The 18566-nt window shown below is 38.4% G+C and overlaps 1 protein-coding gene across 1 annotated transcript; it reads right to left on the bottom strand.

Annotated features, from left to right (window-relative positions):
• Window positions 1–16347: 16347 nt before the first annotated feature.
• LOC122904157 (olfactory receptor-like protein OLF3) lies at window positions 16348–17301 on the bottom strand. The gene has a single exon (XM_044244630.1). The coding sequence runs from the start codon at window positions 17299–17301 to the stop codon at window positions 16348–16350; it is 954 nt and encodes a 317-aa protein (XP_044100565.1).
• Window positions 17302–18566: the final 1265 nt, after the last annotated feature.

Below are 18566 nucleotides of genomic sequence, written 5' to 3'. Positions count from 1 at the left end.
CAAATAGAGAATACTGTGTGACTTAGTATGAAAGATGCCACAGAAATAGTCAATGAAAAATTTTCTCTGGAAGATACTGATGCTAATGTCTGTCTGAAATGTGTTATTTTATGTGGAACATCTCCTTTTGAGGACATATTTAAATATGAAAAATATTAAGTGGAAGTTTTACAATACAAAGCAAATAATCTTTTTGTGAACTAGTATGTAAATGACTCCGATGTTGCAGAAAAAGTCCAGGGTGAAGAATAGATAGCAAGATCAGATTTTCCCAGTTAAAATATTACATTTCTAGACCTTAGCTAAAACTAGCTCCTGGTGCCTCCTCCCATTATCCAGTAATTATTAGTTACACAAATATATCAGGACTAAAATGTTCTCTTCAGGACAAAGAAATGAAGACATAAAGTAGGTGAGCAAATTTCTCACACACCTTTCATATGACACAATACACCTAATTTAAAAGTTAAATTTTAGCCAACCATTAAGATCTTTTTTAAAAAATAAATCTATTCATTGATTCCATGGAAACAGTTGTTTTTTTCTGTTATAAACTTGATGTAAATTATAACAAGTTAAATGTTATTTTCCTAACCTATTCCACCTCCTTAAATTCAACCACAATTATTTTTCTTATTGTTTCAATCTCCTACCACCTGATGACATCTTCTGTTGAAAGTACATGTCATCTGAACAAGACGAACAGTGAATAATTCAGACAATGCTTGCTGATGTTAAAACCCAGGACTGCCCTTTATCTCCTTGGGGCAGATAAAATTTGGCTTTAGCTTACTCCTGCCTCTCTTTATCTTACTCTTGTTTCTAACCCTTCATTTACAAGCCCAATATTTTCATGCTGTCTCTGTAACTCTCTATACCAAGGTCTACCTTGTACTAAAATGGTCCATGCTCTAATAAAATTGCCCATTAGAAATAAGGTAAATTCTCAGGCAGTAATTTTTGGTAAGATTTGTAAACACATGGCATTTGGAAGTCATGGAAACGATGCATCTCCAACTCACCTGTCATAATTTACTTAAACTCTGACCAGTAGATCTCTCAGATGGGAGCCTCTTCCATGTTGAGCTCATTAAGCTCTGCAGAATGCCTGAGAGGAAGGGTTTTGCCTCAAGAAACAATATGACTTTTCAGTGTAGTAAAACACCCATTTAGCTTTTTACCACACCCTCCCCAGATTCTTGCTCTAATAGAACTGATAAGCCCTTGAAAAACTATGAGCAACTGCTCATCAAGTAAAACAAGAAACCTGACCCACAGACAAAATCTAACAAGCACTAACAGAATTTTCACTACGTTGGCCACATAGACAGGATCATTCCTTATGGTTCACTGGAGATGTCTGCAATTGCTGCTGCTCATGCTTTACATCATTTTTAATTGCATTTAGTTTCCACTGTTACTCTTTGGACAAACACTCCAAAATACTTGATTAAATTTTGTAAGGATGGAACTATTTAGAGTTTCACAATGGGTAAAAGGTTTCATATACTTTCTCTGTTCTCAGCATTCATTGCCAAATTCATTCTCTTACTATCATGTGTAAACATTTTAAACTAACAACTTTTTTTCCACTTCTTTTGGCTGGCTGCTTCAAGAAGTTATCTTGTCCCTCTCCATATTTGTCTTTGAAGAGACAAATATTGATTTGGTCAGACTTAGGATGTATGTATACTACAGGATACCTCAGTGCCTCACTTTCCAGGATTATATTTCAGAACCATATATCTTCCCATAATTCATGATAATTCAAAGAGGGCATGGATGGACAAAACACTGGATCAGCCTCAAAAATCCATTCTAAAACAGTGAGGCTTATGGTAAGCCTACTACCCATATTCCACCTTGCCCCCAGTGATTACATCAATAATGTCCTATAGCTAAGGGAGGGAAAGCTTTTTCTCCTCTGAAAGTCTATGCACACTTTTTGCAATCCTCCATTGAATCTTAATCGTATTTGCATCCTATTTGGAATCCTTTACAACTTCACTGCAGCAGACAGAAACAAAGCACAGGAAGGTAAGTCCCACAACCTACAGACATGTTTTGTCTAATGCTGGTCAAAATAAACCAGACCATATATTTACATACTTGAACTGCCAATAGAAATAGCACTTTATTTTAGAGAAAGATTAATTAGACCTATGGCTAAGCACTTGGATGCTGTATACATATAATGCATTCATCATGGGCATAACTATTTGCAACAACCTAATGTTTGGAACAGAGAACCCAAGGATCACTTGGGAGGGTGATCTCAAACAGGTTTTATATTTTCAGAAGGTAACCATTTTGCTACTTCCCATTTAGATATGGTGCCTGTCATTTCACATAATCAGCCATTACTGAAGCTCAGTTTCTCCAATATATGCAATACTCAAATCACCTTGAATGATGTTTTATTATGCTTTCATTTGGTAAATGCACAGCTTCTTTGTGTGTCTTGTCCCTAGTAGGGAGACTACGGCAGTATAATTCCCTCAATCTACCATGTCCCCACAGTGCAATCCCTACAGCCTAATCTAGAGGAACTAACCCCAAAAATGAGAGTCAGGAGACCTCAGTTCTAGTCCCAGTTCACATTCTGAGTGTTGCAGGATTTGAACAATCCATATACTCATCTTATATTTCCATTTTCCAACACTAAAAGGAAAATCAAAATACTTGGTACACAAACTCTTTGGGAAATTTGAGAAAAGAGACTGCATAGTTATTAACAATTTATCTTTCTTGGAAATTTAATAGTCTCCTACTATATGTTCATGAATACAATACCTAACTATCATCTTACAGATCTGGTTTTCCCCTTAGGTCTTCCCCAAATATGATGCAGAAATCCTCCGTACTATCTTCAATTTCCAAATAGCAACCATCCTCTTCTGCATCTCCCCCATTTCACTCTCTCTTTTTCTCTCTGTTAGTACATAAGTTGAGCATTGAGAACCCTTAGAACAATACCTGAGCCCCCAGCTTCAAGAAAGAATCACCTTACGACACTTGCCATACTATTATGGGTGAGAAGATTGCAGCATTTGTGAGTTGTATCCTGATCCAAAGTCCCTAACAAGTCAGATCAGTCCTATCTCTGCCCCTCTAGACACATCTGTGTACACTCACCCTCAGTTGGTGCCTCTATTCGAGCTCTCAAACATTGATTAGTACCTGACAAACAGATGTGTCTACCTCAGTCCCAGTTTATGTTGGCTTCCAAAGAATGTTCCCTCCAACAAAGTCATGCACCAGAGAGAGAAGAGTCCCAGACTTCTCAGGCTCTTGGCTAAGAACTCATCTGGGACTAGTTTAGATTGTGAGGGAAACGGCTGCCCCACAACGGTCTCCAACATAAACCTAGTGAGGTGCAGCAGTGTGTGAATTAGCAATGTGAGGCTGACAGTCTCCCTTCGGAAGCTTTATGCATTAGAATGTCCATCACTGTCACCGCTTCTAGTTCTCAAGGGCAGGGTCTCCATGCTGCCCTTCTTCTCTTTGTGAAGTCTGTTGTTCTCCACTCTTTAAAGAAGAAAACAACAATCCTCTGAAGCTAAGGATCATTCTAAAAAGCCAAAGATGCCAGCTTACTGAGGTTTTAGAATATTCTCCAATAGCTTAAACCTGATATTTAGTTCTCTTGCCCCTTTTTTTACTGAGCAGTGACTAGATCTGCAACCAAACCCAATTAAAAACAAAAACAAAAACAAAAACACCCAAGTATCTCCTTCAGCTCCTGGATACCTTTGTCTATCCTGAACAAGAGTCATTGTCCCTCACTCCCCTGAGATGGGCAGAGACCCTACTAGACCTACTGAGAGTTTTACAAGGATTGATGAACTGTATGGAGAGTCTATCTCTCATAGAACTAATCAAGTTCCAAAAATAATATCACTGTAAAAAAAGATTTAAGACTCAAGATCTAGGGGTGCCTGGGTGGCTCAGTAGGTTAAGTCTCTGCCTTTGGCTCAGGTCATGGTCTTAGGGTCCTGGGATCAAGCCCCACATCTGACTCTCTACTGAGCAGGGAGCCTGCTTCCCCTTCTCTCTCTGCCTGTCTCTCTGCCTGCTTGTGATCTCTCTCTGTCAAATAAAGAAATAAAATCTCCATCAGAAAGGACGAATACCCAACTTTTGTAGAAACATGGACGGGACTGGAAGAGATTATGCTGAGTGAAATGGCCAAGCAGAGAGAGTCAATTATCATATGATTTCACATATTAGTGGAGCATAACAAACAGCATGGAGGACAAAGGAAGATAGAGAGGAGAAGGGAGTTGAGGGAAATTGGAAGGGGAGGTGAACCATGAGAGACTATGGACTCTGAAAAACAATCTGAGGGTTTTGAAGGGGCGGGGCGGGTGGGAGGTCGGGGTACCAGGTGGTGGGTATTATAGAGGGCATGGATTGCATGGAGCACTGGGTGGGGTGCAAAAATAATGAATACTGTTACGCTGATAATAAATAAAAAATAAATTAAAAGAAAAAAATCATTAAAGAAAAAGACTCAAGATCTATAAAAATAAAGTTTTATGGTCTCCAGGGGAAAAAAGCGAAAAGTAAAGGAGATACAAAATCATTAATTCATCAATTTTCTATACTTCTTCAATTTTTAATATTTATGAAAGGTTGAATGTAATTTTAACAGACTGCAGTCACATTACATCTCTGATACATTCTTCAAGCAATGCTTATGTAAGTGAATTATTTGTCCATTCATCTCCAAGTCCAATACCCAGTCATGCTAGTACCATCATTTACATATCTACACACTTACCCACTGTCTATAACCATCTCCATACTCACTCAGTCACCTGCTTATCTGTTCCTCCACCAACATATGTGTCCCCTCATCAGGCACTTGTCACCTCGTCTATTTCCCTAATGTCTAGTAATTATCACCCACATCTTTTATTTTCACCAGTGTGAATATCATCCTGTTTGTCCCCTCATTCATTCTGCCCTGTCACTATAATGCCCGATACTATAGCATCCAGTGACGCTGACAAAGTTTCTGTGATGTTCTAAGCAATAGAAAGAGAAAGTGGAGACATTTCTCATTCCTCACCTGAATTTCTGAACTCCCATAGATTGACAGAGTTGGTTGGATACTTTCTCTGAGGAAAGCGGGAAAAATGCCATGGCTGAAAGTGTTGTAGGGACGGTGTCCGGATGCTCACATCACTGCTGTTCTCCACTCATCTGCAGACAAAAAGGAAAACTCCCAAATGTTATGCTTGGTAAAGATCCCCTAGCTCTCTCAGTTGCTTCTGCTCCTGCTCCAGACCTAGGGCACCTTTCTTTTCATTCTACTTCCTTCACTCAGCAAGTTATATTACTCTTACTCAAAACATCTGTGCCATAGAAATTTCCTTTCCCTTGTTAATGCTGCTGACTGCTGTTGTTTTAGTATTTGTACCAGAGTGCCAAATTATTCACTGCATTTCAAAGTGTGATAGCCTTCTCTCTGCCCAAGCTCTCTGAATCAGACCCTACGCAGGAAGGTCAGCAAACTGTGTCCTAATGAGCCTTTCAGGTGTTTCTGATAGAATGAATTTGAGAATTCTCCGGGCAATTCATTCTGTAAACCACGGCTACATTAATCTTTCATTATAACACTTTATTCTACCATTATTCACTTCACAAATGTTTCATCTACAGTCTCCAATGACTTGAATGCCACATTTCAACTAACTGAGATAGAAGAGGTTCAAAGTCAACCACAATCTCAGTTTTCACTGCTTCTCTTCCCTGTGAACCCCCACCCATTTTCTAATTCCTGCTGTTCTCCAAATAGGAATTGCTCTCTTCTGCCCAGGAAGGTCATCTCATCAGTGACTGCCTGGGAATCGACATAGTTCTTTTTTTTTTTTTTCCAATTTATTTATTTTCAGAAAATCATTATTCATTATTTTTTCACCACATCCAGTGCTCCATGCAAGCCGTGCCCTCTATAATACCCAGCACCTGGTACCCCAACCTCCCACCCCCCCGCCACTTCAAACCCCTCAGATTGTTTTTCAGAGTCCAGAGTCTCTCATGATTCACCTCCCCTTCCAATTTACCCAAATTCCCTTCTCCTCTCTAATGCCCCTTGTCCTCCATGCTATTTGTTATGCTCCACAAATAAGTGAAACCAGTTCTTTTGAGAAGTTTTTGTGACAAATGCAGTAACATATATAATCAATGTGAAGGCTTGGTTTGTAAGGTAAACATGAATATAATGAATTATTTTCTGTGAACACTACACATATAATTTGGGTAAGCTCCTGTCAGAGAAACAGTTTATTTTCTTTAAATTCCTTGGCTTAAAAATCATTGTTTCCCATTTTATATTATTACTTACCTGTAAATTATCACATCTCTAACTTATATTTTTTCTTTTAAAAAATACCTTTAAAAGTAAGTGAAAAGGTACTGTACTGGTATAGGATGTTTCTAGGGGCAAAGTGGAGAGGGGGACAGGGAATATATGGGAACTCTCAGTACTTCCTGCTCAACTGTGCTATGAATCTAAAACTGCTCTAAAGAACACAGTCTCCTTTAAAGGAAAAGATATAAAGTATTTGAGCATGTTCCAGCTTCTATCTAGGCTGTAAAAACCTGGAAAAAACAATGCTTCCCTCCTAAATCAAGAACGGTTAAACCACAGAATCATAGATATTCTCAGAATCATCAGAGAGCTGAGATTACAGGCAACCCAAAAGCATGAAATCTCAGGGAAGACCGGCACATCCATGGAGAGAGAGGATGGGCTCTTACTCACCCGGCCAGAGCCTGGTGGTAAACAAGACCAGCAAACAAGCCCATGAGAATGGCCTTCACAAATGGCTAAAGTTTGAGGGCCGGTTACTAGGAACATAGAATGGCTGAGAGCCACAGCAAAAAGAGGAGCGCCCACCAGTCCTCAAGATTTTCTCCACACACTTGGGACAGCACCACAAGGATGTTCAGGGAAAAGCGGAGAGCAGAGAAAGTCTCCTTCATGGTGCAGGTTTGTTGAAGGCAGCACAGCTATGCAGCAGGAGAAGGCATGCTCTGGGCACAGGCTCTGCCTGCATCCTGAACAAAAGCCTGAGCCACTGGGGAAAGGGCAGCAAACTGCTTCCCTCAGAGACAGGTGGAGACTCATTACCAAGGGAGGAGAACAGAAAACAAAACAAAACACTCTTTCCTGAGGGTCCTTGGGACAGGAAACCACAGTGAGCCATCTCCTCAGGCTGCAGAGGTGGAAAGAACACTAAGGAGACCCCAACCCTGAGACACAGGGGCAAAGGATGTGCCTGAGACTGAGAAAGAGCCAGCACAAAGGCACAGAGCCGCACCGTCCACCCCAGGCCAGCAGGATTGAGGAACAAGTCACAGCTGTGGACCAGGGGGCAGGAGCAGCCTGTGCACAGATGCTCTCTCTACATGCAGCGCCACAGCAGAACCTGCAACTTACGGTGGTTCAGCGACACTGGGAAAAGCCCTCCAAGCCCTGGACACCCCCCACTAAGCACAAGTCCTGATACAGAAACTTAATTTGTTGGTAGAGGGGGATGATCACAGCAAAACAAAACTCAAGCCCCACTCAACCCCCGAGTGCATTGACTCCCACACTCTCCTCACCAAGCAAGACCACAGCATGGACAGAAGAGATGTGCCCATTTCAAGGCATAATGCTACGTATCTTAGTTTATTATTCTACACTCAAAATACTCAGTTGCCCGTCCAAACGAAAGGTCAGAGGAAAAGGCAAAAAAATGTCAGTGTCGTTGAACAAAGGAACCAGAATCAGATGTACTTGGTTATAGGAACAATCACAGAGGGGTTTTAAATAACTTTCACAAATAAGTTTAAGGATCTAGGAGAAGAAATGGACAGGGTCATACGTGCATGAGAATTTCCATAAAGACTGAACGCTGCACAGAGGAATTAAGTAAACAGGCTGGATATGAAGAACACAGAAACAGAAATGAAGTTTGCTTATGAGTTGACTGAGAAAAAAATCAGTGAGCTGAGAAAAAAATCAGTGAGCATGGAAGCAGAGGAGCATGGAAGCAGAGGAGCAGGACCAGAGAGGTCACCTGGGCTGCTGACCTTGTGGCCAAGGGAAGGCAAAGGGATCCTGGGAAGAAAAGTGAGAAAGAATCCAAACATGTCCACCAGATGCAGAAATGAGTGTACAGCATCTTCACACTTTTCTTCTTTGTGTGTCATGAGTACATTTGTATTTTTGACTGATTTTCTGCTTCTTTCATTTCTTTTCCTACTATTGTATATAAAGAGCTGTGTCCATGGTGGTCAGTTTTACAGTTTATTCCACAATTTACAGAACATTCAGACAAAATGTGACATTTTAAAGGCGTAGGTCTGTTTAAGAATTGCAATTTGAGAGGTGAAGTGTTCCTCTGTAATCTCTTTTTTTTAAAATTGAAGTATATTTGACATACAATATCAATTAGTTCCAGGTGTATAGCATAGTGATTCAAAAATTTCATATACTATGAAATGATCCCCACAATAAATGCTGTTACCATCTGTCACCATACAAATTTATTACAATACTACTGATACTATTCACCCGCTATATATTACATCTTTATGACTTATTTTAGAGCTGGAAATTTGTACCTGTTACTCTCCTTCACCTATTTGACCTACCCACAACGTCTCCCCACTCTGGAAACCAACAGTTGGCTCCATGTGTGGGTCTGTTGCTGTTTTGTTTTGTTTGTTAATTTGTTATGTTTTTTAGATTCCAAACAGAAATGAAATCATGTGGTATTTGTGTTTCTTTGATTTATTTCACTTAGCATAATTCTCTCTAGTTCCGTCCTTGTCACAAATGGCAAGATTTCATTCTTTTTTTTTTCAATGGCTGAGTAATGCATATATGTACCATGTCTCCTTAATCCAGTCATCTGTCCATGAACATGTAGGTAGCATCCATATCTTGGCTATTGTAAAGAGTGTTGCAATGAACATAGGGGTATATATGTATCTCTTCAAATTGGTATTTTTGTTTTCTTAGGATAAATATCCAGAAGTGGAATTGCTGGGTCATATGCTATTTCTATTTTTTTTTTCAATTTTTTAACTTTTTTTTAATTGTTTTTTTTTTTGCTATAGATTTTTTTTTAATTTTCAGAAAAACATTATTCATTATTTTTTCACCACACCCAGTGCTCCATGCAAGCCGTGCTCTCTACATTACCCACCACCTGGTACCCCAACCTCACACCCCCCGCCACTTCAAACCCCTCAGATTGTTTTTCAGAGTCCATAGTCTCTCATGGTTCACCTCCCCTTCCAATTTACCCAAATTCCCTTCTCCTCTCTAACGTCCCTTGTCCTCCATGCTATTTGTTATGCTCCACAAATAAGTGAAACCATATGATAATTGACTCTCTCTCTGCTTGACTTATTTCACTCAGCATAATCTCTATTTTTACCTTTTTGAAGAATCTCCATACTGTTTTAGAGTGGCTGCACTAACTTAACATGCCTACCAATAGTGCACAAGGGTTCCTTTTTTACAACATCCTCATCAACATCTGTTGTTTCTTTTTTTTTTTTTTCTATTTCAGCCAATCTGACCAGTGTGCGGTGATATCTCATTGTGGTTTTGATTTGCATGTCCCTAATAATGAGTGACGTGGAGCATCTTTTCATGTGCCTATTTGACATCTTTTTGTCCTCTTTGAAAAAATGCATATTCAAGCTCTCTGCCCAATTTTTATATGGGTTGTTTGTGGGATTTTTAATATTGAGTTGTATAAGTTCTTTATATATTTTTTAGTATATGTGCTGCTGAAGTGAGCACAGTTCTTTATATATTTTTAACATTAAACCCTTATCAGATATATGACTGTAAATTTTTTCTCCTATTAAATAGGCTGCCTTTTGTTGATGGTTTCTTTGACTATTTTTAAAATTTTTGCCTTCATTGTGCTTGCCTAAGGAAACTAGTCCACAAAATATTGCCAAGACCAATACAAAAAACCATAATGCCTTTTTAAAAAATTTTGTAGTTGTAGTTGTAGTTTCATGTTTTCATGAAATCTTCAAATCTTTCCATTTTGAATTTAATTGCATATGGTATGAGACAGTAATTCAGTTTCACTCTTTTGCATGTGGCTGTCCAGGTTTCCCAACATCAATTATGGAAGAGGCTGTCAATTCTTCAGGTGCATTCTTGCCTCCTTTTTCATTTAATTGGCCACATATTTAGGAGTTTATGTCCGGGCTCTCTATTCCATTCCATTGATCTATGTACTTGTTTTCATGCTAGGCCATATTTTTTTGATTACTATAGCTTTGTGGTATACTTTGAAATCAGTTATACCTTCTACTATGTTCTTCTTTCTCAAGATGGCTTTGGCTATTCAGGGTTTTTTGTAGTTCCATATAAATTTTAGGAATCTTTGTCCTAGTTCTCTGAAAAATGCCGTTAGTATTTTAATGGGGATTGCACTAAAACTGTATGTTGCTTTGGGTAGTAAGGACATTTAACAATGTTAATTCTTCCAGTCTATAAGCATGGAACATCTTTCCACTTATTTATGGAAAGAAATCTTCAATTTCTTTCATCAGTGTTTTTTTTTGTTTTCAGAGTACAAGTCTTTCATCTCCTTGGTTAAATTTATTTGAAGCAATTTTATTCTTTTTGATGCAATTGTAAGTATAACTGTTTTCTTAATTTCTAATAGCTCATTATTATTATATAGAAATGCAACTGATTTCCACATGTTAATTTTGTATCCAGTGACTTTAGTGATTCATTTATTAGTTCTAATGGTTTTTGATGGCGTCTTTAGGATTTTCTATATATAGTATCATGTCATATGCAAATAGTGATAATTTTACCTCTTCCTTTCTAATTTGGACGTCCTTTTTCCCCCTACCTAGTTGCCATGCCTAAGACTTCTAATACTATGTTGAATAAACATGGCAAGACTGAGCATCCTTGTCTTATTTCTGATCTTAGAAGAAAAGCTTTCAGCTTTTCACCATTGAGTATGATGTTAGCTATGGGTTAGTCATACATGGCCCTTATTATGCTGAGTTATGTTCCTTCTACACCTTCTATATCCTTCTTATTATACTTTCTTGAGAGTTTTTTTTATCATCAATGAATGTTGAATTTTGTCAAATGCTTTTTTGCCTCTATTGCAATAATCATATGATTTTTATTTCTGATTTTGCTAATGTGATAAATCCCATTGATTGACTTGGAGGTATTGAACCATCCTTGCATACCTGGATTGTGGTATATTAACCTTTTGATGTATTGTTGAATTTGGGCCACCTAAGGTGTTTCTGTTGGTTCAGTGTCTGACTCTTGACATTTGTCTGATGCAATGTTTGACTCAGGTCAAGATCTCAGGGTCGTGACATCAAGCCCCAAATCACGCTCCACACTCAGCATGGAGCCTGCTTAAGATTCTCTCTCTCCCCATCCCTGTGCACCCCACCCACCCTCTCTCTCTCTCAAAAATATGTTTTGTTGAATTCAGTTTGTTAACATTTTGTTGAGCATTTTCCCAACCTATGTTCATCAGGGATATTGGCTTATTGTGTGTGTGGTTGGGTGGGTGGGTGTGTGTTGTCTTTGTATGCTTTTTGGCATTAGGCTAATGTTGGCCTCACAAAATGAGTTTGGAAGTGTTCCTTCCACTTCATTTTTCTGGGAATCATTTGAATAGAATAGGTATTAATTCTTCTTTTTAAATGTTTGGTAGAACTCACCTGTGAAGCTGTCTGGTTCTGGACTTTGGGGATTTTTCAGATAACATGCATCTTAATTACTTGTAATAGGTCTATTCAGATTATTTGTTTCTTTTTGATTTGGTCTTAGAAGGTTGTTTTCCTAGGAATTGTGCATTTCTCCTAGGTTTTCCAATTTGTTGGCATATAATTGTTCATAGTAGTCTTTCTGATCCTTTGTATTTCCATGGTGATAGTTGTAACTTGTCTTTCATTTTTATTTGAGTCCTCTTTTTTTTGATGAGTCTGACTAGAGATTTGTCACTTTTGTTATCTTTTCAAAGAATCAGATTTTAGTTTCATTGATATTTTCAATTGACTTTTTGTCTCTATTTTATTTTTCCTCTTCTGATCTACATTATTTCCTTCCTTATACTAACTTTGGGTTTTTTTGTTATTCTTTTCATAGTTTCTTTAGGTATAAATTTAGATTATTTGGGGGTTTTCTTATTTCTTAAGGTAGGTATGTATTGCTACAAACTTCCTCTTAGAAGTGCTTTTTTTTTTTTTTTTAGGTTTTATTTATTTGACAGAGAGAGATCACAAGTAGGCAGAGAGGCAGGCAGAGAGAGAGAGAGAGAGAAAGAGAGAGAGGAAAGCAGGCTCTCCACTCGGCAGAGAGCCCAATGTGGGACTCGATCCCAAGACCCTGGGATCATGACCTGAGCCAAAGGCAGCGGCCCAACCCACTGAGCCACCCAGGCGCCCCAGAACTGCTTTTTTTTTTTTTTTTAATTTTCAGCATAACAGTATCCATTATTTTTGCACCACACCCAGTGCTCCATACCCACCACCTGGTACCCCGACCTCCCACCCGCCCCGCCCCTTCAAAACCCTCAGATTGTTTTTCAGAGTCCATAGTCTCTCATGGTTCACCTCCCCTTCCAATTTCCCCCAACTTCCTTCTCCTCTCTAACTCCCCTTGTCCTCCATGCTATTTGTTATGCTCCACAAATAAGTGAAACCAGCATTCCATTAATTTGGGAAGTTGTGTTTCCATTTTCATTTGTCCCAAGATATTTTTTGTTTTTCTGTCTGGTTTCTTCCCTCACCCATTGGTTGTTTACTAGCATGCTGTTTAGTGTCTACCACAAAACAGTGGTAGTTCGTATTAATGTTTCTCCAGTTTTCTCATGACTGATTTCTGGTTTTACAATATTGTAGTTAGAAAAGATATTTGATATGATCTGAATCTTTTTAAATTTACTGAGACTTGTTTCATGACCCAATATGTGATCTATACTGGAGAATGTTCCATGTGTACTTGAGAAGAATGTAGATTCTGCTGCTTTGGGGGAGAGTGTCCGTAGGTATGTATTAAGTTCATCTGGTCTAATATGTTGTTTAAAGCCAATGAATCCTTATTGATTTTCTGTCTAGATGCTCTATCCATTGATGTAAATGGGTATTAAAGTCTCCTACTATTATTGTGTAAATGTCAATTTCTCCCTTTATATCTATTAATATTTGTTTGACATATTTAAGTGGTCTTATGTTGGGAGCATAAATATTTACAAATGTTACATTTTCTTCTTGGATTGACACCTTTATTATTATTTAATGTCCTCCTTGTCTTTTGTTACAATCTTTGTTTTAAAATCTATTTTAAAATTTATTGCATGGAGCACTGGGTGTTATACACAAACAATGAATCATGGAACCCTCCATCAAAAACTAATGATGTACTGTATGGTGACTAACATAACATAACAAAATAAATAAAATAAAATAAAATCTATTACTACTTCAGCTTTCTTTTCATTTCCATTTGCATGGACTCTCTTTTCTAGCCCTTCACCTTCATTCTGCATGTCTCTTTATTTTCCTTTTACAGATTTTATTTATTTGACAGAGAGAGAAAGTGCCTAAGTTGGGGGAGCAGCAGGTGAGGGAGAGGAAGAAGCAGCTTCCAGCTAAGCAGGGAGCCCAATGCAGGGCTCAATTGTGAGCCGAAGGCACATGCATAAATGGCATAGCCACGCCTACACCACTGCATGTGTCTTAGATCTAAAGTGAGTCTCCTGTAGGCAGCATATAGATGGGTCTTGATTTTTTAATCCATTCAGCTACCTTATGTCCTTTGACTGGAACATTTAGGCCACTCACATATAAAATAATTATTGACATATGTATACATCACCGTTTTCTTAATTATTTTCCAGTTTATATAGGGCTTCTCTGCTCCTTTTTATTCTTTCAGTCTCTTTCCTTGTGATTTGATGATTTTCTTCAGTTATATGTTTGGATTCCTTTCTCTTTTATTTTTTCTGGATCTATTATAGGTTTTTGGTTTGTTGCTACCATGAGCTATGTGTAAAGATATAATATATATATACATATATTTTTCAGTCTATTTTTCAGCTGATAGTCAATTAAGTTTGAACACATTGTAAACCAACTTTGAAAGCTGTTAAATCATGTAATTTGACTTGATTTTTCTCTTTCTCCATTGCCACTACTTTAGTTCAGATTCCTTTAATGTCTCAGTGGTATCACTGCAACAGTCAGCCAGCTGGTCTTCTGGCCTCTAATCTCTTCTTCCTCTGAATCATTTTCAGTAGTGGTAATTCTCAGATTTAAGATTTTTTTTTCTTTTTTTAAACTTTTTCTTTGTGTTTTTTGTTTGTTTGTTTGTTTGTTTTATTATGTTGTGTTAGCCACCACACAGTACAAAGATGTAAGTTTCTATCACACAATACCCTTGCTTAAAAATCTTTACTACCTCCACAATGCTGGTAGTAAAGGTAAAAGATAGTTTGGCATTTGGTGCCTTCAGTAATGTGACCCTTCTTTACCTGCTGCTTCATCTTCACAAATTTTTCAATTTTCTTTGCCCTGTAAACCAGCTTCAGGACATTTTTTTTTTTTTTAATTCTTGTGCACTCTTCCAGCTTTGCACTTTTCACCATTGTTACTTTACTTGAGTTGTTGTCATCTCAATAACTCATTCTCACTTTCCTGATCTCCACCAGGACCTTTTCTTATTCTTTCATACAGGAAGACTTCTGCAATTACCCCAAAGTCTCATTACCTGAGAAACTTATCACACTGCAGCTTAATTGCTTCATCATCTATCATACCTGCTATGTAGTTACATTATATTATGGTCAGGAATGATTCATATTCACTATTATGTCTCAAAAACCATTCAATGTTACAAACACATACTAGATTCTCCATTAATATTTCTTGAATTAATACCAAGAGAAATTTAGTTCACTAGCATTGACATCCTTTGACAATGCACCAATATCACACATTTTAAAACTGGATTATTTTAGATTAAATTAAAATATCAAATGGACTCTCGATTAAATGAAACTTCAAACTTTCATCACTGAGACTGTGTGATAATGTGTTCAGAAAGGGGAGAACTACAAATCTGAAACACCAGAAGAAAGAACTTCGAGAATTTTTTCAAGTGAGTGAGAAGAGGAGCTACTATCCATTTTTTCTCCTCTTTCCCCTTCCTTAACCCTTGTACAATATTTCTTCCCCCTTTTGTTCCTTACTTAGATATTTTCTCATGAATGAGGTCCAGTCTCACATATTCCACCTCACTAATTTACAAAGGTCAGCTAGGGTCCTGTTGTGTGTGGGAGGAGCAAGGGGTGAAGGTGTTCAGATAGAGACTACAGGGAAACACTGCACAGCTGACCAAACTATCCTGATTTCCAAAATACATATTGAAATTGTATTATCTTTCAGTGGCTTTGGCTTGGAACCCTGTCCTTTCTCAGATTAACTGTACCTCTTATATTTTATATGTTAATTCATATTTTATGTGCTTATTGTTCCTAAAGTCTCAGAAAAAAGGTTATAGATTTTTCAGAAATTAGACAGTTTTAATATTTAAATGGTACCTCTTACATATGCAATAAAATTCCTCTCAAATTGCTTGTATACTGTCAAGTAGTGTCCCAAATGTTACTTTTCCTTGGCCAGTAGCTGTCTTGTACAAACAGCTTTACTTATAATCTTACCACTATAAAACAAGACCTTCAGTTGATGCTCTTCTCCTGAGGTACCTCCAGAACTCAGAAAAGATGCTATGTTCACAATTAGTGGTCCAGCACAAAGACATCTTAACAGCCTCTATGGCATCTCTTTCCTCAAAACAAGGACTCACACAATTACTGGATCTGGATACATACGCTGTGCAGTATTTTGAGTCTAAAATGTGAAAATGCTTTTCCCCACAGTAGAAACACGGTAACTTCATACAAAATTTGGATGAGTAAGAACCAGCAGTCCAAGGTAAGATCCATGAATAGGTCCACAATTACAAACAATGTAACAAATCAAAACAGCAAACTGTACTCTCAGGCCATAGGAATGGAGATTGAGTAAAGGAGGGAAATTCTATTACAGCTGTGCTCAACTTCACCGAACATGCTGCTGTGACATAGAAATACACCCACACCTCACACCCCAACCCAACCTCCAGCCTCCTCTACCCAGCATCACCAGTACATGTACCGTCATCTCCTTCCTGGTTGCCAAGGCAATGCAGATGATGACTGCCATATCTGAGTCAAATGGAAGAAAACACAGGCAGAGCTCCTTCCTCTAAGTGATGCTCAGGATTCGTCAAGTTGCTAGTTTTGATGTTAACACAGATAATTGCCCCAGTAGCTTCTGCCAGGCCCCCTTCACCTCCTTATTCCTTACACTATAAATCATGGGGTTCAGCACAGGCATCAAAATGGCATAAAAGACAGATATCAACTTCTCCTGAAGGACAGAGGGGCTGGAGTGAGGCTGGATGTAAGTGAAAATGGTCATGCCATAGCACAGGACAACCACTGTGAGGTGAGAGGCACAGGTATGGAAGGCTTTCTTTCTTCCCTCTGTCGACTGGATCTTTAAGATGGTGGAGATGATCTGGATGTAGGATAGGAGAACCAGGCAGAAAGGTGTCATCAGCAGAACAATGCTAGAAACCATGATTGCGATCTCATTGGAGGAAATGTCTACACAGGCCAGCCTGATCACAGCTAAAATTTCACATGATATATGATCAATATACTTGTTTGTGCACATGGGCAACTGAAAGGTAATTACAGTCTGTATGAGAGAGTTGACAGAACCACTGACCCAGGATGTGATGGCCAACCTAGTACAGAGGCCTCCATGCATGATGACCGAGTATCTCAGGGGGTTACACACGGCCACATAGCGGTCATAGGCCATCACTGCCAGTAGAACAAACTCAATCCCACCTAATCCCAGGGAGAAAAATAACTGGGCTGCACAGCTCACAAATGGGATTGCTTTATGGGCTGCAAGGAAATGCGCCAGCATCTGAGGAACGATGCTTGTGGCATAGGAGACATCAACGATGGAGAGGTTGGTGAGAAAGAAGTACATGGGAGTGTGGAGTCGGCTGTCCAGTCTGATGAGAAGAATGATGAGGAAGTTCCCCAGCACTGTCACCATGTACATGATCAAGAAAAAGATGAAGAGGGAGATTTGTGTGTCCCAGTCACTGGACAGAGCAAGTAGAATAAACTCTCTTACCCAAGTCTTGTTATCTGTGTCCATTAAAACAATAGGATTATTAATCTGCAGAAGGAGACAGAAAGAGCAGAAACTATTGAATTAAAGAACCGTAAGAATAACTTCTTAAAAGGATGCTTATTGTGTAAGACCTGTCAGTCTTAGCCAGATGCTTCTGATCATGTATGCACCATGATGACAGGCTTGGTCCTAAGATGCATTATATCTACTCTACATAAGAGAAAAAGTCATTCTTTTAAAATGAGAAGATAGTCCTTGGGGATTTCATGGAGACCTGGAGATAATGCAGTGTGATTTTCAGAGCTCTGTATCTTTTTAACTTACCATAATTTCCAGGTCAAGAGAGGATTATGGGTGACAATAGGTGATCAAGTGATAAATAATGAACACAAACATGATTCAAAGTAAAGAACAACCTTACATAAATCTACTACAACAAACATGACAAAAAGAATAAATGACTTATTAAAAAAATGAGAGAAATTTTCAGATGTGGAAGATGTATAGTATAAATATGGCTAGTGTCTCATGAACAGATCTGGAAACAAGAGCCTGGATATGAATCCTCTTTTATGACATACCTGATATGTAATTAGGTTAGAGACTTAAGTTTTTATATATGAAATGTGATGTTGCATAACTCAGAGGTAGATTTAAGGTCAAATGTAGATAGTTTATTAGGAAGTTGTTTATAAACTGTTACTGGTAATGGGACTTCAGCAGTATTCAGCACTAGGTATCATGACATGAGTTTCTCCATGGAAGAGACAGAGAAACAAATGCACTTTCTTCACATCCCCTCCACCCTATGTTTAACACTAGAATAATCACCCAAAATGCAAATTAAGTGAGACAACTTCTGTGCACATACAGATTTGAGATATCTAACTGCCTACACAATTAAGAAAATCACAGACAAGGGAGTGCCCAAATACTCAGTAAGGAGGACATGTTCTGTCTTTTCTTTTATGAATTTCAACATTTATTATTACAGGTGTGTTTTAGAGCAAAGTGTTTTTACCAAAGTATCCTGCTAATACTTCAATGTCTTGCATATATATGTCAACTAGTTATTATTTCTTAAAGATTTTTATTTTATTTATTTGACAGAGATCACGAGTAGGCTGAGAGGCAGGCAGAGAGAGAGAGGAGGAAGCAGGATCCCTGCTGAGCAGAGAGCCTGATGTGAGGCTCGATCCCAGGACCCTGGGATCATGACCTGAGCCGAAGGCAGAGGCTTTAACCCACTGAGCCACCCAGGTTCCCCAGTCAACTATTTTTAACCCACC

The sequence above is a fragment of the Neovison vison genome, chromosome 4 (assembly GCF_020171115.1).
Source record: "Neovison vison isolate M4711 chromosome 4, ASM_NN_V1, whole genome shotgun sequence".
In the NCBI taxonomy this organism is placed as follows: domain Eukaryota; kingdom Metazoa; phylum Chordata; class Mammalia; order Carnivora; family Mustelidae; genus Neogale; species Neogale vison.
This window is presented reverse-complemented; position numbering and strand designations above follow the sequence as displayed.

Coding starts and splice junctions, on each gene's coding strand:
- LOC122904157 (XM_044244630.1), bottom strand. CDS start 17,301: ATGGACACAGATAACAAGACTTGGGTAAGAGAGTTTATTCTACTTGCT.